We start from the raw sequence: 27,519 nt of genomic DNA on the forward strand, positions 1-27,519 counted from the left end.
CTAGTGCTCTATCATTGAACCACAGGGCTACTTCTGTCCTTTTCTGTTTATGTGGTGCTGAGAAATTGAACCCAAGGCTTCATGTGTGCTAGGCAAGTACTCTACTACCAAGCCAAATTCCCAGCCCAACATATATATATATATATATGTATAATTTATTTATTTATTTTTTTGTCGTGGGGCTTGAACTCTGGGCTTGGGCGCTGCCCTTGTGCTCTTCAGCTCAAGGCGAGTGCTCTACTGCTTGAGCCACAGCACCACTTACGGTTTTCTAGCGGAAGATAAGAGTCTCACGAACTTTCCTGCCCAGGCTGGCTTTGAACCGCGATCCTCAGATCTCAGCCTCATGAGTAGCTAGGATTACAGGCGTGAGCCACCGGCGCCCCGCTCCAACATATATATTTTTAATGTATACCTAAGAAATATTTAAGAAACCAACAAGCCGGGCATGGTGGCTCATGCCCATAATCCTAGCTATTCAGGAGGCTGAGATCTGAGGATCACAATTCAAAGCCAGCCTGTGCAGGAAAATCCATGAGACTCTTATCTCCAGTGAACCACCAGAAAACCAGAAGTGGAGTTGTGGCTCAAAATGGTAGAGTGCTAGCCTTGAGCACAAAAGCTTAGGGACAGTACGTAGGCCCTGAGTTCAAGCCCCAAGACTGATGAAAACAAAACTAACACAATGATATAATTTAGTGTCATGCATGTTGTTATTGACAAAAATAAAATCATTTTGGTAATTAAAGAAGGAGCAGGGTCAATATGTAGTAGAAGGGGCTGTGGGATGTAAGGATACAGAAAACACAGGTAGCCTGGGAGATGACTTGATTTTTGTTTTCTGGCATGAGAATGAAGGAGAAGTTAAGGACTGGAAAGGAGAGATTTGACATAGTCATCTAGAAGATACACAGAACTGGTAGACTAGTGAAGTGTAGTGAATAGTCAGAGCATCAAAGCCTCACTTAAAGTCCATCATCCTGGGTGCCAGTGGCCCACACCTGTTGTAATCCTAGCTACTGAGAAAGCTGAGATCTGAGGATTGTGGTTCAAAGCCAGCCTAGGCAGGAAAGTCCATGAGACTTTTTTTTTTTTAGTCATGGGGTTTGAATTCTGGGCCTGGGCACTGTTCCTCAGCTCTTCAGCTCAAGGTGAACACTCAGTACTTGAGCCATAGCACCACTTCTGGTTTTCTGAGTGGTTTATTGGAGTCTCTGGACATCTGTCAGTCTAGTGCCTGGGACTAGGAATTTCCTGAGGATCTGCCTCCTGCAACGACCTATTTAGGCCCAGACCAGCCTAGCTGCTGGACTCCATGCCATGTGTGTCCCTGTGATCATGTCCTGTGTCCAGTTTCCTGGTTCGTCTCCAGTTATCATGGCGTCCCAATTCAGCTCAAGAGCTGAATTGGCTTGCTGGTATTGTTCTTGTTATTTCTTTCCTCTTTAGCATGTTTCCTGGCTGTGTTATGTGTATTTGCATGCAGCAGGCCTTTGTAACAACTGGTGGCCTGCAGCCTGTTAACTGTATAATAAAGACTCCAGTATTATATATATATTTTTTTTTTCTTTTTTTTTTTTTTTCCCCCAGGGCTGAGGACCGAACCCAGGGCCTTGCACACGCCGGGCAGGCGCCCTTCAGCTGGGCTAAACCCCCCAGCCGCTCTATTTTTTTTTTTAAGTCTCATGGACTTTCCTGCTCAGGCTGGCTTTGAATAATGATCCTCAGATCTCAGCCTCTTGGATAGCTAGGATAATAGGCCACCCAGTGAGACTCTTATCTCCAATTAATCACAGAAAAACCTGGAAGTGACTCTATGACTCAACTGGTAGAGCACAAGCCTTCAGCAAAAGGAACCCAGGGACAGTGCCCAGGCTCAAGAGTTCAAGCACCAGGACAGGATGTGTGTGTGTAGTCAGCCTTGACTCAGAGAGAAACATCAGTATGATTGCATGTTTACCCCTAACCACATTAGGCTACTGGTAGACAACAAGTAATTTTCAACTTAATTGAATTGCTGTGTAATTGCAAATTGAATTAATATTGCAACCAACTGGAATTGAATATTCAGTTGCTTCTATTACTATGAAAGGACAAAGGAGAACCTTAAGAAGAAAGTGACATTTTATTTTTTGTGCCTGTCCTGGTGCTTGAACTCAGAGTCTGGGCACTGTCCCTGAGTTTTTGTGCTCAAGGCTAGCTAGCACTCTACCGCTTGAGCCACAGCTCCACTTATATCTCTTTTTTTTTTTTTTTGTAGTTAATTGGAGGTAAGAGATGGAGACTGCAGTCAAGAATTCAATGTATATCCTACAAAATTTTTAAAAAGTGAAGAGAAGGGTGGGATGGGAGGGACGGGAAAGAATGTTGAAAGGGGTGATACTGATCAAGATGAATTGTAGTCATAAACTGCCTTGTCAAATGGCAATTCCTTTGTGCAATTACTTAAAGATAATAAAAAGTAAAATTAAAAAAGAGTCTTACAAACTTTTCCTGCCCAATCTGGCTTCAAACTGTGAATCTCAGATCTCGGCCTCCTTAGTAGCTAAGACTATAGGCATGAGCCACTGGTATCTAGCACTTTTGGTGTTTTCATTTTTTTAGTGGAGGTGGTCAACTGTAAATAAGAGTCTTAAAGATTTTCTTGTCTGTGCTGGCTCCAATCAATGATCCTCACATAGCAGCCTTCTGAGTAGTTAGGATTGCAGATGTGAGCCACTGGCAGCCAGCAGAAAGTGACATCTGAACTGGTTCTTGAAGAACATGGGGACAGTGCTAAGGGCATTTCAGGTGAAGGCAGCTCTGTGTGCTCTGAGTCTGTTCCTAGAAAAGTTGAGAGTCACAGTTATTTACAAAAAAAAAATACAGTGTAGTGACTACAAGGTTAGATAGGAACTTGCCTTCATAGGGTGGCTGTAGGGGATAAATGAGTTCAATGTTATTTCTGTGTTTTCTTTCAGATACTGTTAATACACAGCAGTACAAAGTCCTCATTGGCAATCGGGAGTGGATGATTAGAAATGGTCTTGTTATTAGTAATGATGTTGATGATTACATGATTGAACATGAAAGGAGAGGTCGGACTGCTGTATTGGTGGCAGTGGATGGTAAGATTTCCCATAGTGTGCTGTGACTCACTGTTGTGACCTGATATTGTTTAATGTGTATTTTGGACAGCCTTCTGAACTATGAAGGTTATTCAAAAGTAACTTGAATGCAAAGTGAAAATATTAGCAGCATATTCTGGGTCACAATTAGTTAAAACTTATCTTGCCAGGAGGTTGATACAAGATCTTGGATTCAAGGTGAGGCTGGGCTACATATAACAAGACCCTGTCTCAAAACAAAACAACAACAGCCAGACCAACACCAGTGACTCATGCCTGTAATCCTAGCTACTCAGGAGGTTGAGATCTGTGGATTGAGGTTCAAATCCAGCCCGGGCAGGAAAGTCTGAGACTCTTATCTCCAAATAACCACTAGAAAACTAGAAGTAGTTATGTGGCTCTGTGGTAGAGCACTCTCCTTGAGCTGAAGAGCTGAGGGTCAACGCCCAGGCCCATAGTTCAAGCCCCAGGACTAACCTAAAAAGAAAAAAAAACCTACAAAACAACAACAAAAACCCAGTTGGGATGGGGCTCCAAATTCAGTCTCCAGAACCACAAAAGAAAAAAACAGCTCTTTAGAAATTCTTTTGTATATGCTTACCTGTATTATTTTCTTATCTATCTTGTTTTAAGTAAAAAAACTCCTTTTTTGATACTAAATTTAAACCAGATCCTAACAGTTACTAAGCAGACTTTGTATCCATCTTCCAGTCCTGTTTTATATTGTTTGCCTTTTTTTTTTAATGCTACTGCTGGGCTTGAAACGCAGGAACTGGATACTGTCCCTTAACTTTTTTGCTTAAGCCCAGTACTCTACTAAGAGTGTCATGGACTTTCCTTCTGGCCTTCAAACCTTAATACTCAGATCTCAGCTTCCTGAGTAGCTAGGATTTCAGGCCTGAGCCACCATCACCCACATCACATTAGTTGTTCTTGAGATAGGGTCTCACTTTATGCCAGGGCCAGTTTGGACAAGATTCCTTCTATTTGTGCTTCCCCAAGAGGCTGGATGACTAGCATGAATTGCTATGCCCAACCATTGTTCTTCCCCATAGCTGTTTAATAGGAATGTATTACCTGAATCTCCTGAACTTCATATTTTTTTTTGCTTGGGCTATCCCTAAACTGTGATTCTCCAATCTCCACCTACCAAGTAACTAAAATTATAGATTTGAACCACTGTGCCTGGCAATTAAAAATCTAAAAGTAACTTGACATTAAAATAATAGGAGGGCTGGGAATGTGGCTTAGGGGTAGAGTGCTTGCCTAGCATGCATGAAACTCTGGGTTTGATTCCTCAGTACCACATAAACAGAAAAAGTTGGAAGTGGCACTGTGACTCAAGAGGTAGATTGCTAGTCTTGAGCAAAAGCAGCTCAGGAACAGTGCCCAGGTCCTGAGCTCAAGCCCAGGACTGGCAAAATAATAATAATGATGATAACAACAACAACAATAATAATAGAGTCAAAGCCAGGTGCCAGTGGTTCACACCTATAATCCTAGCTACTCAGAAGTCTGAGGTTCACAGTTCAAAACCAGCCTAGGCAAGAAAGTCAGTGAGACTCTTTATCTCCAATTAACCATGAAGAAGTCAGAAGTGAAGCTATGGCTCAAGCAATAGATTGCCAGGTTTAAGCAAAAAAGCTTCAGGACATTGCCTAAGCCTTGAGTTCAAGCCCCAGTACCATCACTGTCACCAAAAAAACCCCAAACAAACCCTGCAGAGTAAAAATAGCATTCATTATTCTCATCCTAACACATTTTAATTTAATATATTTTGTTGTATATAAATATATATGATAAATATGATAGGTGTATATTATATATATGATACATATGTGTATATATATATATATATATATATATATGCATAGAGAGAAGTATATTAGTATATATACACTATCTGCCATGGGTATGCACAAGGCCCTGAGTTAAGCCTTAGCACCTTAAAAAAGTTAGTGTTGGCACACTCCTTTAACCTCAGCACTTGGGAGGCTGAAGCAGGAGGATTGAGCATCAAGGCCAGCCTGGGCTACATAGCAAGAACCCTACCATCTCAAAAACAAAAAACCCAAATTAAAATTCCTTGTACATTGTTTCATTATGTTTTATTTTACTAAATTAAACTCAATATTTCATGTTTGCTTAGCTTGCTTGCTCACTGTTTGCACTCTACCACTTGAGCATACCTACAACCTTGTTTTTTTTGCTGGCTATTTTGGAGTTAAAGACTATGGAGGACATTTCTTTTTGGCTAGTTTGAAATTCAGTCCTCTGGATCTCATTCTTCTGAGTAACTAGGATTGCAAACATGAGTCACCCATATCAGCTAATTAACTTTTTATTCTTATTAATTTTCACAGTGTTGGGTTTGGACCCAGGACCTAGGCAAGTGCTCTACCACTGAGCTACATCCCAAGTCCTTTAATTTTATTTTAATACTGTATCACTTAGTATACTTACATATTTCACTGTTGTTGAATATGTAGGGTATTTGTAATATTATAGTATTATATAACACTACAATAAACATACTTGATGTCTTATGAGCTTTCATTTGTTGTTATTTCTTAAGGTAGATATCTAGTTGTGAGCTTAATTCATTTATAATCCTTGCGAAGTATGAAGACAATATTTTCTGTGGCCTTTTGAAGTCAGTAAGAAATATAGACAATATTTTATTTTTGTTTGTTGAAATAAAGTAAATACCTTTCAATAAATTTTCCCTATATAAAATGTCAGTTTTATCTCCATTCATTCTTCTTTACCTTCAAAAGAAAAAAATATTAGTTTTCTTGTTAAATTTGCATTTAAATTATCTAGAAGTATTGTGGCTATTGGCAAATGCCTATCTAAGAAAAGAAGTCTTTAGATATTTAGTAAGGTGTCTCCCCCCAGCCTTTCTCTCTTGTGCGCACTTATTTTTGTGCCAGTCTTGGGGCTTGAACTGTGGGCCTGGGCACTATCCCTGATCTTTTGTCCTCCAGAATAGTGTTCTACCATTTCAGCTACACTTCCACTACTGGCTTTTCTTGGTAGTTAACTGAAGATAAGAGTCTCTAGGCTTTATTGCCCAGCCGGCTTATCTCAGTCTCCTGAGTAGCAATGATTACAGATGTGAGCTACTAGTATCCAGCAGGGTCTTTCTTATGAGTTAGTAATGCTTTCACCAGTTACCTGGTAGAATTTTCATAACCAAATATGGAAATTTGTGCAAAACTTGTCAGGCTCAAGCCCTGAACCGCTTTTTTGTTATCTACTGTATTGTTCTGCTTTCACCATATTCCAAGCCTTCTTCTCTTTTGCTGTTCCTTCATTAGATGAACTATGTGGCTTAATCGCCATTGCTGACACAGTGAAGCCCGAGGCAGAATTGGCTGTCCATATTCTGAAGTCTATGGGCTTAGAAGTAGTTTTGATGACTGGAGACAACAGCAAAACTGCTAGATCAATTGCTTCTCAGGTAAATGATACTTATTTCTTGTTGGAGTGAGGGGTGGGCATGTGGTAACTTCTAATTCTTTTTTTTTTTGCCAGTCTTGGGCTTTCACTCAGGGCCTGGGTGTTGACCTTGATTGAGCCTCTTTGTTCTCAAGGCTAGAACTCTACTACTTGAGCCACAACACCACTTCTAGCTTTTTCTTAGTTTATTGGAGTCGTACGGACTTTTTATGAGAGTCTTACGGACTTTCCTGCCTGGGCTGGCTTTGAACCGTGATCCTTATGTCTCAGCCTCCTGAGTAGATAGGATTACAGGTGTGAACCGCCAGTGCCTGGCTAACCTCTAATTCTTCATGTATATTTTATTTCTTGCATTTAGATGCTAAGTTATTCACAATAGATAATACTGTTTTCATTACCACTAAATAGTTATACCCGTTTCCTTAAAGAAGAATTAGCATACTGTGCTGGGAGGACTTTAGGATTTGGGTGTTACTGGTATAAGTAAAAGAAGGTATTTGCTTAGTTTGTGGGATGCTTGCATGATCCTATACACACTGATGTCTGTTGCTACGTCCTTTGAAATGTTGCTTGTATTCTTCACCAGCCCAAGCTGGGTGCTCACCATCACGGAAAAAACTCCAAGCAGGTTCCTCTTTAGTTCATCTTGATCCCTGCCATAGGCCCATTTTCCTACAACATACCACATTTCTGCTCACTGCACATTTGCCTTGTTGCTAATATTTTTCAGTCTTTTTTTTTAAACTTTAGAATGCCTTCTCCCTTCTAGTAAAGTGCACAAGGAATCCTTTTTTTGCTTGTCCTGGGACTTGAACTCAGGGCCTGGGCACTATCCCTCAGCCTCTTTGTGCTCAAGGCTACTGCTCTACCACTTGAGCAACAGCACTATTTCCAGCTTTTTCTGAGTAGTTTATTAGAGATAAGTCTCACAGACTTTTCTGCCCTGGCTGGCTTTGAACATGATTATCATATCTCAGCCTACTGAGTAGGTAGGATTACAGGTGTGGTCCACTAGTACCTGGCTGCACAAGGAATCTTTATGAATACATTTTTATATAAAAACACAGATGGAACCAGGAACCTTTGGCTCACACCTGTAATCCTAGCTACTTAGGATGCTGAGATCTGAGGACTGCAGTTTCCATTTCTTTTGGGGGGGGGGGGCGGGAGGGGGGTCCGGTCGTGGAGCCTGAACTCTGGGCTTGGGCACTGTCCCTCAGCTCTTCAGCTCAAGGCTAGCGCTCTACCACTTGAGCCACAGCGCCACTTCTGGCTTTTTTCTTTTTGCTTATGTGGTGCTGAGGAATCGAACCCAGGGCCTCAGGCATGCAAGGCAAGTGCTCTACCACTGAGCCACCTTCCCAGCTGAGGACTGCAGTTTGAAAGCCAGCCTAGACAGGAAAGTCTGTGAGACTCTTATCTAATAAACTACTCAAAAAATCTGGAAGTGGTACTGTGGCTCAAGTGGTAGACCATTAGCCTTGAGCACAAAGAAGCTAGGACAGCACCCAAGCCCAGAGTTCAGACCCCAGGACCTGCAAAATCAAAAAACTCACTTTTTCATATGTGTGTGTATGTGTTCATATACAAATGTTTCATTCCTAGTATTTTCAACTTCAAATGGATAATTTTGTACAGATTATTCAGTAGCTTTATTTTTTATTTTTATGCTGATATTGGGGCTTCAACTCAGAATATGGGCACTGCTTATGAGCTTTTTTGCTCATGGCTACTGCTTTACCATATAAGACACAGTTCTACTTTTGGCTTCTTGGTGATTAATTACAGATAAGAGTCTCATAGACTTTCCAGCCCAAGCTGACTTCAAACCCTTATCCTTATATTTCAGCCTTCTGGGAAGCTAAGTACAGGAGGTGCATGCCACTGACACTCTGCTAGTAGTCTTATTTTTTTTAACATAACAATATTCCTGAGCTTTGTTTACCTATAAGGTTATTTCTTTCTTTCTACACTGCTGGATGGAATTTTATGGTATGGGTGTATCATAATTTGTTGGACCATTTTCCAGTGAGATATTTAGGTGTTTTTGACATTTTTGTGGTTGCAAGTAGGCAATAATTAATATCTTCATTCTTGTACATGAAAAACTGTCTAAAATAGTTAAAAGTAGAATTGCTAGACCACTGCTAAATGTCCTCCAAAAATATAGTGTCAATTTTCACACTCAGCCACAGTGTACAAAAAGCTCATTCTTCCACATTATCACTGGATTTTGTTAGTCTCTTAAAATGTAGACACGTAGTAGATTAAGAAATGATAGCTCATCTGGGCACTGATGGCTCATGCCTGTAATCCTAGTAACTCAGGAGGCTGAGATCTGAGAATCATGGTTCAAAGCTAGCCAGGGCAGGGAAGTCCATGAAACTTTGATCTCCAATTAACCACCAAAAAGCCCAAAGTGGAGCTGTGGCTTAAGTGGAGAGGGCTAGCCTTGAGCAGAAAAAGCTCAGGGATAGCACTCAGGCCCTGAGTTCAAGCCCCAGTACTAGCACAAAAAAGGGAAGGAAGAGAGGTAGGGAGGGAAGGAAGGAGGGACAGAGATAGGAAAGGAAGGAAGGATGGAGGGAGAAAAAGAAGCAGAGGAAGAAGGAAGGAAGAAAGGAAGGAAGGAAGGAAGGAAGGGAAGGAGGAGGGAAGGAAGGAAGGAAGGAGAAAAGAATAGAAAAAAGGATGGTTTGTTACTGTTCAGTTATGTTTCAGGTGCCCAGTCTTATTTCTTTTTTTTTTTTTTTTTGTCCGGTAGTGGGGCCTGAACTCTGGGCCTGTGCGCTGTCCCTCAGCTCTTCAGCTCAAGGCTAGCGCTCTACCACTTGAGCCACAGCACCACTTCCGGCTTTTTTCTTTTTGCTTATGTGGGTGCTGAGGAATTGAACCCAGGGCCTCGAGCATGCAAGGCAAGCGCTCTACCACTGAGCCACCTTCCCAGCCCTCCAGTCTTATTTCTTGAATTAAGCTTGCTTTCTTCATCTAGGTTGGGATTACCAAGGTGTTTGCTGAAGTTCTGCCTTCCCACAAAGTGGCTAAGGTGAAGCAACTTCAAGAGGAAGGCAAGCGGGTAGCAATGGTTGGAGATGGAATTAATGACTCCCCAGCTCTGGCCATGGCAAATGTTGGAATTGCCATTGGCACAGGCACAGATGTAGCCATCGAAGCAGCTGATGTGGTTTTGATAAGGGTAAGTCTTACAGCCTTACCTCTGAGGAGTATGATGAGACTGCCCACTGTAGTCAGTGACAGCTTTGTAACTGATTCTACTCTAATTCACATGTTTCTAGCTGCAAAGAAGAGATGTTGTGTATGAAAAAGAGTATGAAAAAGTCTTAGGACTTCAATTCAGCAGTACAGATAAGAATCCCATGCTTGCTGGGCACTGGTGGCTCATGCTTATAATCTTAGTTACTCAGGAGGCTGAGATCTGAGGATCATGGTTCAAAGCCAGCTTGGGCAGAAAAGTCCATGAGACCCTTGTGCCCAATTAACCTCCAGAAAACCAAAAGTGGTGCTGTGGCTCAAAGTGGTAGAGCACTAGCTTTGAGTGAAAATGCTCAGGGACAGTGCCCAGGCCCTGAGTTCAAGTACCATGACTGACAAAAAAAGAAATCCCAGGCTAACCATGTGAAGAATAAGAGTTAGGAATGTATTTATAATATAATCATCTGGGACAAGTATTTGCCGAGGTTATGTTAATCAGATTTAATCCTTGTACCAGCCAACAACCCTAAAAGTGTTTTCAGAATGCTGAGGAAAATTTCTGAGAATTTCTCTTCAAGACTGATCAATGTTTTAGCAATATCTGAGATTTCAGTGAGTTCACATATTCCCCTAAAGTACACAAAAGTCCTCAAGGTTCCTATAAAGGTGGAGTCATTAATACCACAAATATTTCTGTTCTTAGAATGATCTTCTGGATGTTGTGGCGAGTATTGACTTATCAAGAAAGACTGTCAAGAGAATTCGGATAAATTTTGTCTTTGCTCTAATTTATAATCTGATTGGAATTCCCATAGCTGCTGGTATGTGACTCATAACCCTTATTGTTTTGTTCATTGAAGTCATGAGAAGCAAATCATATTGGAAGCGTTCATTTTCATTTGAGTTTTGTGTAAACTTTTAGTTTTGTGTAGAGCATGCTGATATGGATATGATGAGAAGTAATGGTAAAACCAATCATTTTCATTTTCAGCAGTGCCTCATTACAGCCTAAGAATGTATAAGTATTCTGATAGGCCTTTCTTCTTTTTCCCTCCAATATATATTTTGACAAATGTCAAACCTACATCAAAAGAGATACAAAAGGGACTGGGGCATGACCCAAGTGATAGAGCACTTGCCTAGCAAGTACAAGGCATTCAGTTCAAACATCAATACTGCCAAAAAATTAAAAGGTGCTATAGAAATCTGTCTACCCGCTGGGCGCTGGTGGCTCATGCCTGTAATCCTAGCTACTCAGGAGGCTGAGATCTGAGGATCGCAGTTCAAAGCCAGCCGGGGCAGGAGAGACGGTGAGACTCCTATCTCCAATAAACCACCAGGAAACCGGAAGTGGTGCTGTAGCTCAAGTGGTAGAGCACTCGCCTTGAGCTGAAGAGCTGAGGGACAGTGCCCAGGCCCAGAGTTCAAGCCCCACGACCGACAAAAAAAAAAAATCTGTCTACCCTTCACCTAAATTTACCAGTCAGTATTTTGCTACATTGCTTTGTTTCTCCATATACATACGTGCATGTGTATATTTACTTACTAGTTCACATTTTGCTGAACAGAAGTTACCTTTAACTTCACTATCCAAACACAATCATTATTAGTATTATATATTTCTTCCAGTCTTCTTTGCTGTGTTAGCTTGTATCTTGCTATGTACTTGTGACTATAGCACACAAAGTATTTTCTGTTCTCTCTTAATATCTGTCATAATCAACAGGTATTCTTTTAGGCTGAAGGAAAAATAAGAGGCATTGTATAAAGGAATATAGACAATAAATAATATTTATTTATATTTATAATTTATAAATATTTATATTTATTTATAATACTTAGAATTGTTCATTAAGTATCTGAGAGTCCCTTGAATTTAGACACTGAGCAAAAGATTAATAACCAGAGAAATAGTTACCAATTTCATCTTATTTTCTCTGGCTTGAGGGCCACAGAAACACACAAAATGACATGAAAATAGTTACAAAACTGTTAATAAAGATAAACATAAATACTAAGAGGAAAAAGAGCAAAAAAAAAACCCAGTCTAAATCTAGTAAGACTCATTGGTGGACCAAGTGATTTTTTGGTTGTTATTGTCTGTTGTTTTTGTGTGAGTACTGCAGCTTGAACTCAGGCCCAAGGTGCCATCCCTGAGCTTCTTTGTGCTCAAGGATAGTGCTCTACCACTTGTGCCACAGCACCAGTTCTGGCTTTTTCTGAATAGTTAATTGGAAATAAGAGTCTCATAACCTTTATTTTCCAGGCTGACTTCAAACCACGATCCTTGGATCTCAGCCTGAGTAGCTAGGAATACAACTCATCACCCACTAGTGCCCAGCCACCACGTGATTTTTTAAAATTTTATTGTTTTTTGAGACAGTCTCCCTATGTACTCCAGTCTGGCCTTGAATTCATGCTGTGTAATCCAGACTGCCCTTCGAACTTGCTGTGTACCTAGCCTGGCCTTCAACTCTCAGTACTCCTGAGCCTCCTGAGTACAAACCATACTCAGCTGAACAAGTGACTTTTAAAGAAACTATACAAGTAATATATGATTATTGTAGAAAAATAGAAATGTCCAGATGAACTTATAAAATTCAACGTACAAGAATTACCAGCTAGGCACGGGTGGCTTATGTCTACACTCTTCACTACTTAAGAGTCTGAAACCTGGAAGATCATGATTTAAAGCCAGCCAAGGCAGAGAAGTCTGAGAGACTTCATTTCTAATTAACTAGCAAAAAACTGGGTTAGATACATGGCTCAAGTGGTTGAGTACGAGCCACAAGCAAGCAAGCTCAGAACACAGCACTGAGTTCAATTTCCTAAACTATAAAAAAAAAAGAAAGGAAAAAGTACAAAAAGCCTATATTTCATCTCCATTATATGAGAAAATATTAAAATGCCAAAACCATGTGTGGATGAGTTTGTAGAACATGAACTCCAGTATACTGTTGGTAGAATTGTGAATTACTCTGGTTGCTTTTTGGGAACTGAGGGATTACATGTGCATTGAACATGTAATCACATTATTGTGATTTGGCAGTTTCACCCCTAGCATACACCCTAGAGAAATTCTAAAAATGTAGGTTTAGAGAGATGCATACCAGAATGTTTATGGCTGTACTTTATTAGTGGAAAAATTGGCAGCAACACACATCTCAACCAAGAGAATAAAATACTGAAGAAATTATTTGTTTACATTAGAAAGACACTGGTCATTCTTTAATACTGCTTACTCTAGCTAATCCACGCTTGTTTCCTAGGAGTTTTTATGCCCATTGGTTTGGTTTTGCAACCCTGGATGGGATCTGCAGCAATGGCCGCATCATCTGTTTCTGTGGTTCTTTCTTCTCTCTTCCTCAAACTGTAAGTATGATGATTTGCTCATGTTGCTAATTTTTTGGAGACAGGATTGCACTGTGTACCCCAGGCTGGCCTCAAACTCAATTCTGCCTCAGCCTTCCCCAGTGCTGGGATTATAGACCTGTGCCACCAAGCTCAGCTTTTATATGCTTTATTCATCCACAATTGGACTTGGTATATTTTATTTTTGTTTTGATTAGTAATAAGTCCATATTGGGAATTGGTGGCTGACACCTTTAATCATAGCTGTTCAGGAGGTTGATATCTGAGAATCACGGTTTGAAGACAGCCTGGGCAGGAAAATATATAAGACTCTTAATTCCAATTAACCACCAAAAAGAAAGAAGTGGAGGTGTCGTTCAAATGGTAGAGCCCAAGCCTTCAGCAAAAGAGGCTCAGGTTCAGCCTCTAGGCCCTGAGTTCAGTCCCTAGGACTGGTATAAAACAGTAAGCCCAAACTATTATTAATATGAGCGATTGTTAGCTCCTGACAACAATTGAGCTATGTGGTTGTCCTCTCATATAGTTTATGCATAGCCACCACAACATAAGTGAGCAGCATCTTTTCCTCTGGCTCTGAGAAGTAGGATTTCTTTTTCTTTCTTTCCTTCTTTTTTTTTTTTTTTTTTTGTTGGTCATGGGGCTTGAACTCTGGGCCTGGGCACTGTCTCAGCTCTTCAGCTCAAGGTGAGTGCTCTACCACTTGAGCCACAGTGCCACTTCTGGTTTTCTAGTGGTTTATTGGGGATGAGAGTCTCACGGACTTTCTTGCCCAGGCTCGCTTTGAACTATGATCCTCAGATCTCAGCCTCCTGATTAGCTAGGATTATAGGTGTGAGCCACCGGCACCTGGCTGAGAAGTAGGATTTCTGTTGTGTGCTTTTTTGTTAGTGGTAGTAGTGGTGGTCATGGGGCTTGGAGTATGAGCCTGGGTACTGTCTGGGTTTTTTTGCTCAAGGCTGGTGCTCTACCACTTTGAGTCACAGTGCCACCAGTTTTCTGGTGGTTAATTGGAGATAAGAATCTCATAGACTTTTCTGCCCAGGCTGGCTTTCAACCCTAATCCTCAGATTTCAGCCTCCTGAGGAGCTAGGATTACAGACGTGAGCCATTGGTGTCTGACTGAGAAGTAGGATTTCAGATCATTGCAACTCCACACAATACATTTCAAGCTATTTCCCTCATAGTGACCACCTTTCTTCATTTCATCCCAGACAAATCTTTTTCATTTACATATAGCAAGCATATGTTTCACATTTGCTTTGTTTAAACTAGTGTCCTTTTATATGTGCCCAGATACCGGAAACCAACTTATGAGAACTATGTACTGCCTGCCCGGAGCCAATTAGGACAGAAGAGCCCTTCGGAAATCAGCATTCACGTTGGGATAGATGACGCTTCAAGAAATTCTCCTAAACTGGGTTTACTAGACCGGATTGTTAATTACAGCAGAGCCTCCATAAACTCACTACTGTCTGATAAACGTTCCCTAAACAGCGTGGGGACGAGTGAAGCAGACAAGCACTCCCTTCTGGTGGGGGACTTCAGGGAAGATGACGACACCACGTTATAGAAAGCGCCAGAGGAGGCTGCTGTTGAAATTGTTATGCACTGACATTCAGCACATCATCTTGAATTTTCAAACTCTTATGGAAAGACTTTATGTTGGTTTCTGGCTCTTATATAACAGAATCAATTTTGATTGCAATTGTTACATGGCGGGGAAATATCACCATCAGGACACAAGTTCTGAACCTAGCTTTATCAAAATGAGTGACCAGCATGTTTTGTTTTCACTAATGACAGACTAAGGGTAGAGCAGTGCAATTGAAAACAAGATCTTCCATTAGAGATTGCCCAGTGGCTGCTAAGGTAATAGATTCTTTTTTCTTCTTGACCAAAATAAAAAGCCCAAAGACAGGGTTTTTTGAAATCTGAAGATTTGAAAGAATAAACCTTAGGGATATTCTTGAGCCTGTATCCCTGCCCACTGGAGCAATGCCTTTGAAAGCACTGTTGAAAACATATAGTTTTAGAAGGGAAATAGTTAAAACTGTTAGAAAGTAGATGTGCCTTATTTATTGTAGGGTTTCTTTCCATTTTATTCTTTCTGTGTCCTTGATCTTGCAGTTTCTTAAGATGTTGTCTTTTGTTATCTTCCTTCAAGTGAGCCAAGTTAGATGTTTTTTTTTCATTGATTAAAAATAACTGACAATAATCACTCCAGAGATTGAGGCAGAAAGATCATGAGTTTGAGGCTATAGAGCAACACCCTGCCTCAAAAGAACATATAAACAGAACCCCTCAAAACTGACCATGTGTCCAGTATCTTTTCCTTTTTTTAACATTTTTGCAGCTCCAAAGATTTTAAGGATCTGAAGGGTTCCTTGCCTCCCATATTTCTTTGTGGTAAAGATTTATCAATGTTCCTCTAATCTTCCCTACCTTTGCGCTAGCTTTTGCTTCACTCCTGCTGAGTTCAAGGCTAAGTTATTTTTAGTGTTGTCTGTCCATCGGTTTCACTCCAGAAAGTTAACACTTTAAGCCTCTTTCACTCAAAAAGACTTTTAAAAATTAACACTACTATCTTTAACATATACAGGTTATATAAAATTAACCTGAATTCACTAAATTTTAATCTTTTTAGGTAGAACATAATCACCTAGTTAGTATAAATGATTTAGTAGATTACTTGTCAAAATGACATTTTAAAATAATAAAAAGTTGCTTTTTACCAAAAACAAAGCCCAGTAAATTGTAACACAAAAATTAGAATTTTCACAGATTTTGATACCTTATAGGCAAATAATAGATTCTCTCTTGTTAAAAAACATTTGCACTTGCCTAGTTTGTAAGGTTGGCAAATTTAAGGACTTGTGACTTCCAGTTGCCATTATGGATTTAGAAATTTCCCTGTGAGTGCTGGGAAGCTAGTACAGTGGATGGAGATAGTACTTCAATGACTAGTTGCATTTCCTTGTTAAGCCAAAGGAGTTCATATGCAGACCATGTAAATGAGGAGGGTCCTGAGAAAATTCCTAACATTTTCTTTCCATTGCTATACATTAAGTTACTAGCACTACACATAACATAGAATTTATAGATTTAGGGTTTTTTTTTGAGATTAGTGCTAAATATAAAAACAAAGATTTTTCCAGGGAAGAGTCTAGAATCAGCTGGGAGGAATGGGACTCTTCCTTTTGTACTCCTTTTCTCTTTATACAAGTACCCCACATTTATAACATTCCATGCTGTCTCTTCAGATTTGGAAAGGGTTTGATTTCTATCTTAGCTATCTTACGGAGAGAACTGAAACTTTTTGATGAAGGTGCTATTAATCTAGAAAGGCAAACCTATTTTAATAACGCACGAATGAGTATATATGTTTAGGCTCTTTTTTAGAACAGTGCCTATGCCATCTTCCATACTCACAGATGGAGTTTTAATGTTTGGTTGTTAACCGAATTCTAATAGCCCATCACAACACAACTCCTTTTTTTTCTAGGAAAAAAAAACAAGTACTATCCCAAATGTTAATAGATTTTTTTTTTCTCCCTCGAGCCATTGAGGAAAGAAGTCGCTCTCTTCTTTCCTACTTTATTCCTTTTCCCTTCTTACATCCTCCTCCTTTCCTCTTGGCTCTATATACATATCATAGGACAGTAAAAGTAGCAGCTTATAGTCTTGGGAATAATCGAAGAACATCTTATTTCTTACAAGAACAGAAAACTGCTGTTTAGAAAAAGTCCAGGTGGGGTTGTAGTTCCAGTGGTAGAATGCTTATCTAGCTAGCCAGAGGCCCTGAGTTCAAACCCAGTATACCAAAAAACTAAGCAGCAAGAAAAAAAAAATACTTAGAGGCCTACTTTATTGAATAGCCATACTTGAATTTTCTACCACAGCCTCTTGTAATCTTGAACTCTCATTAGCTTCACAGAGAAGCTGTATTTACAGCTTTTAGTTAGTAAGTAGCTTTAAGAAACTAGTTACTAGTAAGAACAAATTTTATCAATATACATCTATGTATGTTTATTCATATACTCATACATATGCGTATTTGTACACACATACACCCACATTACCATATAGAAAGAAAATAGATGTATATGGAAGATGGTTTGCATCTTTTAAAATGATTTGAATTTTCATCCCTCCTCTGACTTCACAGCACCCCTGCCCTCTGTCTGGAGATAAGAAGGACTTAGATATCCAGGGCTGGTGCAGACTCAGCCATGAGGCACTTTTCACTTAAATATCCAAAGAGGCCTTTTGAATTTCAAAGATTGCAATGCCATTAAAGCACTTAGTGTATAGTCTAAGGAAAGTATGGGGCTGTGAAAGTGGCTTAGTGGTAGAATGCTTGCCTAGCATCCATGAAGCTCTGGGTTTGCTTCCTCAGTACCACATAAACAAAACCCCGGAAGTGGCACTGTGGCTCCAGTGGTAGAGTGCTAGCCTTGAGCAAAAGAAGCTCAGGGACAGTGCCCAGGCCCTGAGTTCAAGCCCCAGGACTGGCAAAAAAAGTATGGCTGTCAGTCATGGAAATAGAAATGTTATTTTCCTAGTTTAGGATGAGCATTTTAGGAAGTTAAATTTGATGCCTTGTGAACAAATAGTTTTATATTGTGCTTTAATTTTTTTAAAAAATATTCTTTATTCAAAATACAGAGTGCTGAAAATAATACCATGAATGTTTCCAAAAATTGAGGTGTGCATATCTTTTCTGGACACAGCTTAAAATCAAAAATGTATAAGAAAGGATTTTTTTCCATTACTTTAAAATAATTTTTCTTAATATTTATTTTACTCTATTTTGTTACTTTCTTTGGGTGAGACATCTGGTTACTGGTTATTAAAATATAAAAAAGATATTCTTGGTATTAATCCTTTTGTTTTTTCTATATATTTTAAAACTTATTTCTTTACCAAATATGAAAATATAGATTCATGCCAAATTACCCACTTTTACTTTTAAAGTCCCTCTCTGTGGTCTGCGAAACAAGATAAAGCACAAAGCATGATTTTTTTTTTTTTAATGTGTGTGTGCCAGTACTGGGGCTTGAACTGAGGCCAAGGCACTCTAATTTTTTTTTTCCTCAAGGCTGATGCTGCACCACTTGAGCTACAGCTCCACTTGGGCTTTTTGCTGGTTAACTGGAGAGAAGAGTCTCATGAACTTTTTTGCCTCGTCTGGCTTTGAACTGTAATCTTCAGATCATAGCTACCTCAGTAGCTAGGATTACAGGCATGAGCCACCAGCACCCAGCCAAAGCATGAATTCTTGTCTTTAAATCAAAATATCTTTATTGATGGCATGAATAAGAAATGCCTCTTGTAGCTAAAAACCAGGTGTCTCAACCTTATATTTTTAGTTAGAAAATATTTAGTGAAATATTAAGACATTGATTGTTTGGTACCCAAAATAGCAGTGGGCAACATTGTGCAATGTTCATCCGCAGTCAAGATAGTTTGTTTTCTCTAAGCATGTCATTGATCATACTTCTGCCAAGGATGTGCCTTCAACTTTATAATTACAGTGTTGTAAAAAAAAAATGCCTTGTTCACATCTCTTTTGTTAAATTGTCTGATTCCTATCTAACCCTCGGTTGCAGACTACCCTTATGTCTTTAGGTTTTTCTTCAATTGTGAATGTGAGCTATGGCAGGACTGGTAGCTGCCCCCACATCTGGTAAGGTTGGGAAGGAAGAAACTTATTCCTTCACACTCAACTCAACCTGCCATATCATTTAGTGAGGAACAAAGGAAGGAATATAACCTCTTCTTGATGTGTAGCATCTAACATATTTTCTTTTTGGTGCTAATACTGGGATTTGAACTCAGGACCTGCATGACATCCCTAAGCTTTTGTGCTCAAGGCTAGCACTCTACCACTTGAACCACAGCTCCACTTCTGCCTTTTTTGGTAATTAATTAGAAATGAGATTCTCACAGATATTTTTCCCTGTGCTGGTTTTGAACTGTAATCCTCAGAGCTCAGCATCCTGAGTAGCTAGGATTAGAGATATGAGCCACTGGTGTGTCTGGCTCTAATACATTCTTAATATGTCTGTCCCAAGTAAGCTTGACAGATGACCCAAGCCCTTCTTGCTTTGGGGAGCCCTATTACAGTTTGAAGCTCCCAGCCAACATACATTCCCATGTACAAAATAATTTGAATTAAAGGGTTTTAAGCTCATTTATGAAGAAAAACTAAGCTCCCTTTCCATCCATATCCATGAAGTTGTGCAGAATGGTAAGGTAGGAGTTCCTTGAGGCCAGCTCTCTCTTTTCTTGGTGGCCTGACTGACACGGAAGGGGCGTGGTGACAGCACTATCAACATCACAGCCAGTGAGGTTTCTAAACCTTCCAGATTAGCTAGCTAACAAAAGCTTTCCTGTCTGGGAGTGCTTTCTAGCTTACAGCCTCGAAGGCCTTAGTAGAATTCAGAGAGCAGAAAAATACTGTTTTTCACAGATTTGTGGAGGATCTGCCTGTGTCCCTTACAGATTTGTGTTCATAAGTGTTCAGCTGGTGAAGATGACTAAGAGACACAGGCAAGGTTCTCAAAGATGAGGTTTAAAATGAGGTTAGTGCTGGGTGCTGATAGGTCACACCTGAGATCTGATAATCTCAGGCTGAGATCTGATGATCCAGGTTTGAAACCAGCCCTGGCAGGAAAGTCCATGAGACTCTTATTTTCAATTAACCGCCAAAAACTAAAAAATGGATCTGTGGCCCAAGTTGTAGAGCAGTAACCTTGAACTAAAAAGCTAAGGGATAGCACCAGGGCCCTGAGATCAAGCCCCAGGAACAACACACAATAAAGTGACCTTGCTAATAGGAAGAATGTCAAGGAATTTAATTATACAGGTACAGAGGAGTTACAGTTACATAAGCCAGGTTAAAAATACATTTTTTTTACTTCTTATTTTTGTTGGTTGTGGGGCCTGAACTCTGGGCCTGGGCCCTGTCCCTCAGCTCTTCAGCTGAAGACTAGCGCTCTACCTCTAGAGCTACAGCGCCACTTCTGGCTTTTTTTTTCCTGCTTATGTGGTGCTGAGGAATCGAACCCAGAGCCTCATGCATGCAAGGCAAGCACTCTACCACTGAGCCACCTTCCCAGCCTAAAAATACATTTTTTGGACAGTGTCATCTCTTCCCTCACTCCCCATTTTTTCTTCCCATCCATGCCCACAGTTCAAGAGATCTTGAACAGTTCCACAGCTAATTGTCAACCTGGAAGAGCTTGAAATTCAGTAAGTAGTCTGGCATTCTGTGTCCTTTTTTTTTTTTTGTCGGTCGTGGGGCTTGAACTCTGGGCCTGGGCGCTGTCCCTCAGCTCTTCAGCTCAAGGCCAGCACTCTACCACTTGAGCTACAGCGCCACTTCCGGTTTTCTGGTGGTTTATTGGAGATAGGAGTCTCACGGTCTCTCCTGCCCGGGCTGGCTTTGAACCGCGATCCTCAGATCTCAGCCTCCTGAGTAGCTAGGATTACAAGCGTGAGCCACCAGCACCCGGCATGATGCATTCTGTGTCCTTAAGTATTTTATAGCCCTCCTGCCACCCCAGGCCTGCCTAGAAACTGAAGGGCTACAATTCCTTCAAAATTCTCAAAAGTTCAGTTTTCCCAGGTGCTGTTTCCCATGTCTATAATCCTAGCTACTCAAGAAGCTGAGATCTGACAATCACAATTCAAAGCCAGCCCAGTCAAGACTCATCTCCAATTAACTACCAAAAAGCTGGAAGCAGAACTGTGGCTCAAGTGGTAGATTGTTAGCCGTAAGCACAAAAGCTCAGGAATAGCACCCAGGCCTTGAGTTCAAGCCCCGCCCCTACCCCCAAAAAAGTCCAATTTTGTCACTATGATGATTTTCACCAAATATAAAAGAAAAGTAAGATTAACTCAGGTTCTCCTTATATGCCAGTGGCCTTTAGAACTTGCCATATTTTACATAATTTGAAAAAGAATGCTTTTTGCCCAAATGACTAGTGAAATTAAAAAAACAACTACCAGACAGCTAGGCGCTGGTGGCTCATACCTATAATCCTAAATCCTCAGGAGGCTGAGATCTGAAGATTGAGGTTCAAAACCATCATGGGCAGGAAAAGTCTGTGAAACTCTTTCTACTAAACTACCAAAAAGCCAGAAGCCAGAACTCAAGGCCTTGGCACTATCCCCAAGCCTCCTAGTGCTCAAAGCTAGTGCTCTACCACTTGAACCACAGTGCCACTTCTAGCTTTTTCTGAATAGTTTATTAAAGGTGAGTCTTACAGACTTTCCTGCCTGGGCTGGCTTTGAACCATGATCCTTAGATCTCAGCCTCCTGAGTAGCTAGGATTACAGGCATGAGCCACCAGTGCTCGGCCTTCTTTCCCTCCCTCTCTCCCTCTCTCCCTCCCTCCCTCCCTCCCTCCCTCCCTCCCTCCTTTCTTTCTTTCTTTCTTTCTTTCTTTCTTTCTTTCTTTCTTTCTTTCTTTCTTTCTTTCTTTTTCTTTCTTTCTTTCTGTCTCTCTCTCTCTCTCTCTTTCTTTCTTTCTTTCTTTTCTTTCGTCCTAGGCTTGAACTCAAGGACTGGATGCTGTCTCTAAGCATTTTCAGCTAGAGGCCAGTGCTCTACCACTGGAGCCACAACTCCACTTTAGACTTTTTGGTGGAGTTAAGACTCACAAACTTTATTGCCTGGGATGTCTTTGAACCGCAATCCTCAAATCTCAGCCTCCTGAGTAGCTAGGATTACAGGCAGGAGCCACCAGCTCCTGGCTTCATAATTTCCCATAGTAATGAAAGGGTATGATTTTGGAGTTCACCCCATCTCTGCAAAATACCAGTTCTGCCATTTATTAATTGTGCAGGTAACTGTCATATTGCTGAGGGAACAAATTACAACAAACTTTGGGAGTTAAAACTACTCTACTGGGCTGGGAAGGTGGCTCAGTGGTAGAGTTCTTGCTTTGCATGCATGAGGCCCTGGGTTCGATTCCTCAGTACCACATAAGCAAAAAAAAAAGCCAGAAGTGGAGCTGTGGCTCAAGTGGTAGAGTGCTAGCCTTGAGCTGAAGAGCTGAGGGACAGTGCCCAGGCCCAGAGTTCAGGCACCACGACCGGACACCCCCCCAAAATACTCTATTTCAGGCTGGTACTGGTGGCTCACACCTATAAATGTAGCTACTCAAGAGGCTGAGATCTGAGGATTGAAGTTCAAAGCCAGCCTAGGTAGGAAAGTTGGTGAGACTGTTATCTCCAATTAACTACCAGAAAACTGGAAATGATGCTGTGGCTCAAAGTGGTAGAGTGCTAGCCTTAAGCAAAAAAGCTCAAGGATAGTGCCTAGGCCCTGAGTTCAAGCCCCACAACATCCCCCCCAACTGTTTCTTACTGTGAAGGTTAAAGGTCTGAAATGGGTGTCAGAAATAAAACCATAGTGTTAGCAGAGCTGGGATCCTACCAACGGGTCTAAGGGAGTTTCTAGTTCCTTGATGGATTGGCTTCTACACCATTCCTTGGCTCATGAATCTGTCGTGAAATTACTCCAACTTCTTATGCCATCGTCACATTTTCTACTATTACCTCACACTTATTACCTTCTGTTTTTACTGACCTGTAGGATTACATTGAATTTACTCAGATAATTTGAGGTAACTTTCCCACATCCATATCTATGACATAATCAAACCTCCAAAGTCTCCTTAGAGCAAAAAAGCTCAGGGACAGTGCCTAGGCCCTGAGTTCAAGCACCACAACTGATGGAGGGAGGAGGGGAGACAAACAAAACTTTTATTATCACCTGTAGAGGGCAGAGAGTTCTATTAATCTCTTGTATGACAAACATCACGTTTGTTGATAATTTTTTTGTTTTTATTAGCGAATATAAAGTATACAAAGAGGTTTCATTGTGATTTTTCCTCTCTCTATTTCTCTTCTTTCTTCCCCTTCTTTTCTTTCTTTTTCTCTTTCCTTTCTCTTTTTTCTTTCTCTCCTTTCCTTCCCTTCCCTTTCTCTTCTTGCCTTTCTTTCTTTCTTTTTCTTTCTTTCTTCTTTCTCTCTCTCTCTTTCTCTCTTTCTTTCCTTAATACTAAGGATGGAACCCAGTATCTCATAACATGATAAGCCAGTGTACTACTATCAGTCTACATCCTCAACTCTCCCAATATATTTCCATATATATAAATGTGCTTTGATCCAATACACTGCTTTATTCTTTTTGGGGGGTGGGGGGTCCAGTCGTGGGGCCTGAACTCTGGGCCTGGGCCCTGTCCCTCAGCTCTTCAGCTCAAGGCTAGCGCTCTACCACTTGAGCCACAGCGCCACTTCCGGCTTTTTTCTTTTTGCTTATATGGTGCTGAGAAATCGAACCCAGGGCCTCAGGTATGCAAGGCAAGCGCTCTACCACTGAGCCACCTTCCCAGCCCCACTGCTTTATTCTTCATTCTTATTTCTTATCTCCTTTAGAAGATTTTATTGTTATTTTAAAGGTGAAGTACAGAGGGGTTACAGTTACATAGTCAGATAAAGAGTACTTTTCTTTTGGGACAATCCCCTTCCCTCACTTTCCTCCAATTTTTCCTTCACATCGCCACGCACAACTTGTACAGTTCATTTTCAACATAGTGTCTAGAGAGTACTAACTTTTTTTGTTCACCTTTTGTTCCTACATTTCTGTGCCTCCCCTAACCCTCCCAACAACAGATAATTGAGGGAAAAAAAGACAAAAAGAAAAGAAAAAAAAACAGCAAAAAAGAAAAAAAACTCTTCTCCTTTTGCAAACAGATTTTAGCAGGCGCCCTGTCCTTCCTTCCTTCCTTCCTCCATCCCTCCCTTCCTTCCTTCCTTCCTTCCTTCCTTCCTTCCTTCCTTCCTTCCTCCAGTCTTGGGGCTTGAACTCAGGGCCTGGGCACTGTCCCCAAGCTTCTTTTGCTCAAGGCTAGCACTCTACCACTTAAGCCACAGCACCACTTCTGGGTTTTTTTTGTTTTTGTTTTTCTGTGTATGTGGTACTAAGGAATTGAACCCAGGGCTTCATGCATGCTAGGCAAGCATTCTACCACTAAGCCACATTCCCAGTCAGAGATTTGCTTTTATGGGTTTTAGTTTTAGCACATTTTATTTGTCTCTGCAGTGTTCTTTTTGTTTGTTTTACTTTTAGAATTACTTTACTATAAGTACTACAGAAATAAAAACACAGAAGGATAACTAGAGACTAAAATGAAAGCAAACCTTTCACTCTTAATCTTCTTTTTATCATTGACCAGCCTGCCTCATTTGTATTTTGCTATTTTACAACTGACTTATCCAAGTCTACCTAGGTATGACAGCTCCTAAATGCTATAGTCAAGTTTCACCTTATATCACAATGAATAAAGGGAGCAGAGGTTAGATACACATTTTCTATCCAATTCATAAAAATAGAAATTTTTGAAAAACTATCAACTAAAGTTTATCTACAATGTGCATTTTAACCAAAATTAGGTAAACAGGGGGACTGACTTAGCTATTAATGGGGGGGAGGGGGAGGAAGAGGCAAATGATGAGCTTGGCTGGTATGCTTCCGAGGTCTCAGAACTCAGGAAGAGTGATGTGGTTTGAGATAGGGTGGTAATCTCGTGAAAAAAAAAAAAAAGATCTGGTGAAGCTTTTTGGCTTCTACAACTGCAAAAGAGATCACCTTCCAGCTCCAGACAAAGACTGTACATAGCTACAGGTCACTCGTCCTCTGGCCTTGTCTCTTTGACTGCCTGGGTGGAGCATTTGGGGATGACGGTGACAGGCAAGTAGGCTCAGGGAATGTGGAATCAGGCAAGTCCAAAAATATCTTTGCGTGATTTTCAATTAAGATCTCCACGATGGGGCTGGGAAGGTGGCTCAGCGGTAGAGCGCTTGCCTTGCAAGCATGAGGCCCTGGGTTCCATTCCTCAGCACCACATAAACAGAAAAAGCCAGAAGTGGCGCTGTGGCTCAAGTGGTAGAGCGCTAGCTTTGAGCTAAAGAGCTGAGGGACAGTGTCCAGGCCCAGAGTTCAGGCCCCATGACCAGCAAAAAAAAGATCTCTATGACAATATTCTGAAACTTCAAGTCCATGATGGCTGCAACGCTTTCCTCCTGTGGCCTCATTAGAGTTGGTGCAAACACCACTCCCAAGTTTGCCACTGTCATTAGATTTTGCTTGGAGTGATTTGAAACATTTGTCAAGTGTTTCACCAAAATATGCAACATCTCTTTATTCTTCTCTGGCAGTTTGTGTACCAAGAAATGGATAGCATTTACTCGAGATTCTGGGCTGCCACTTTTGGCTGGAACAATGAAATCTCCATGTAGCTCATAAGTCACGAGAGGCTCTGGAAGACTCCTCAAATACTGCTTCAGGGCACTTGTGATTGTCTTCACTTCCCAATCTATGGAATTCTCCAGGTCCAGCTCATTGCATGTTTTGACATCTGTCAATATACTCAGAAGTGTCTGGACCTTTGAGCTCACCCCCACAACTCTGTATAATCCTTGGTCATTTATACCTCGGGTTCCCACTGCACTGATGCATTTCCTAAGAATCGTGGACCCCATCTTATCCATCTGTGCACTTCCTTCTGGTCTTGGGATTATGACTCTTCAAACCATGGAACAGCGCTTCTTTTCCTCCCAGAGCTTCCAACCACTGCTTCCTTTCCTCTTCTGAAAATGCCTGCTGGGTCAGGGAAATGCCCGGCCGGTCAGCAGCTTCAATGTCAAAACAAAACCTCCTGTCGATGGAGTCCGTATGCCTTCTGGTACATTCCTTCAAGAAGAATACTTCTCTATCCCCAAGTTTCCCCCCAGATCTGTGCTCAAATGGGATCATGTTGAATTTCTTGGCTGCCTTTCGATACATGCAGTAGTGTTTGACCCAACTGGAGCCAAACAGAGCAGGCCTTTTTTCCTGCACATACAGGTAGCCTTCTGCGGTGAACTGACTGGCACGCTTATGGTCTTTGGGATTCTGCCAGATCTTGTTCATCAGTTCTTCCACTTCCGACCTTGTGCCTTGAAACTGGTTCCGTGTCATAAAACAGGACAATGAGTTACCAGGCAGAGTGGCTCACAACCATAATCCCAGCTACTTGGAAGGAAGAGATCAGGAAATCCTCTTTTTTTTGGGGGGGGGGGGGTCTGGTCGTGGGGCCTGAACTCTGGGCCTGGGCGCTGTCCCTCAGCTCTTCAGCACTCTACTGCTTGAGCCACAGCACCACTTCCTGCTTTTTTCTTTTTGCTTATGTGGTGCTAAGGAATTGAACCCAGGGCCTCATGCATGCAAGGCAAGAGCTCTACCACTGAGCCACCTTCCCAGCCCCTCTTTTTTTTAATTGCACCAGTAATGGTGCTTGAACTCAAAGACTGGGCATTCTCCCCTAGCTTTTTTGCTCAAGGCTGGCATTCTAACACTCAAGCTATAGCGCCACTTCTAGCTTTTTGGTAATTAATTGAAGATGAGTCTCACAGACTTTCCTCCCTGTGCTGTGTTTGAGCTGCAACCCTCAGATTTCAGCCTCCTGATATCTAGGATATAGGCGTGAGCCATTGTCACCTAGCAATGCACTGTTCTTTTACACTTAACATAAGTTACACATTTCTCCTCACTTTCTATTCTCATTTTTCCCATTCAGATCAGAGAATTACGTGGGTAAGCAAATTAGTTTAAGATATTATGTACTATGTTTTCTCATTACAATTTATTCTATTCTATATTTCAGATTTTAAAAATATTTCATATTCTTTGGTATGTTTGTGTATGTGGGGGGGGGTTTGCTGGGGCTTAAACTTTGGACTTGACACTCTGAACTTTTGTACTGAAGGCTAGCACTCTATCACTTGAGTCATAGTGCCACTTCTGACTTTTTCTGAGTAGTTTCTTGGAGATAAGAATCTCACAGACTTTCCTTTCCCGGTCTGGCTTTGAACCACAATCCTCAGATTTCAGCCACCTGAGTATTAAAGATTACAGGCATAGGCCATAGGTGCCTGCCTTTGTTATTGTTTTTTTTTTTCACCCTATCTGTGTAACTAGTTCTTTACTGTTCAGATCTTCCTCTCTCTTTTGACATTTGGAAGTGTGCAAAAACAGCCACGTCATTATTTTAACCAATTTCATCCTCAGAATTTCAGGAACAAATTGCTACATAGTTCAGGTTTCTTCTGCCTTATATGAAGACTGGAAATGGATAGAGGCTGGTGGATCTCCTAAGCTAATAACCTATCACTGTCATTTATTCCTTGCTCAACTAATATTTGGTTCCCTCCACAAATATATGTTGAGTACCCACTGTATGTAAGATATAGTTCTGGGGCTGGGAAGGTGGCTCAGTGGTAGAGCGCTTGCCTTGTGTGCCTGAGGCCCTGG

At 41.0% G+C, this 27,519-nt stretch overlaps 2 protein-coding genes and 1 long non-coding RNA gene across 5 annotated transcripts in view; 1 reads left to right on the forward strand and 2 right to left on the reverse strand.

Annotated features, from left to right (window-relative positions):
• Positions 1 to 15,059, forward strand: part of Atp7a (ATPase copper transporting alpha) — a 114,201-nt gene extending 99,142 nt beyond the window's left edge. For all 3 annotated transcript variants that reach the window (XM_042668248.1, XM_042668247.1, XM_042668250.1), the window contains exons 18-23: positions 2,961 to 3,107; positions 6,428 to 6,570; positions 9,562 to 9,765; positions 10,486 to 10,603; positions 13,052 to 13,154; positions 14,448 to 15,059. In XM_042668248.1, the coding sequence (XP_042524182.1) occupies positions 2,961 to 3,107; positions 6,428 to 6,570; positions 9,562 to 9,765; positions 10,486 to 10,603; positions 13,052 to 13,154; positions 14,448 to 14,724 (992 nt within the window). In that variant the 3' untranslated portion in view covers positions 14,725 to 15,059. The remainder of the gene's footprint in view (positions 1 to 2,960; positions 3,108 to 6,427; positions 6,571 to 9,561; positions 9,766 to 10,485; positions 10,604 to 13,051; positions 13,155 to 14,447) is intronic.
• A 1,555-nt stretch (positions 15,060 to 16,614) lies between these two features.
• LOC122097650 lies at positions 16,615 to 18,238 on the reverse strand. The gene is made up of 2 exons (XR_006145557.1): positions 17,664 to 18,238; positions 16,615 to 17,466 (listed from the first exon to the last, which is right to left on the reverse strand). It is a non-coding gene; the product is annotated as an uncharacterized LOC122097650 (long non-coding RNA).
• Positions 18,239 to 24,853: 6,615 nt separating this feature from the next.
• LOC122097664 (rho GTPase-activating protein 10-like) lies at positions 24,854 to 26,187 on the reverse strand. Its single transcript, XM_042668273.1, is given in 3 exon segments — positions 24,854 to 24,886; positions 25,206 to 25,749; positions 25,751 to 26,187. Coding segments are annotated over 3 exon segments (1,014 nt in total).
• Positions 26,188 to 27,519: the final 1,332 nt, after the last annotated feature.

Source organism: Dipodomys spectabilis, unplaced genomic scaffold (genome assembly GCF_019054845.1).
Source record: "Dipodomys spectabilis isolate Male_0828 unplaced genomic scaffold, ASM1905484v1 ptg000424l, whole genome shotgun sequence".
Classification (NCBI taxonomy): Eukaryota; Metazoa; Chordata; class Mammalia; order Rodentia; family Heteromyidae; genus Dipodomys; species Dipodomys spectabilis.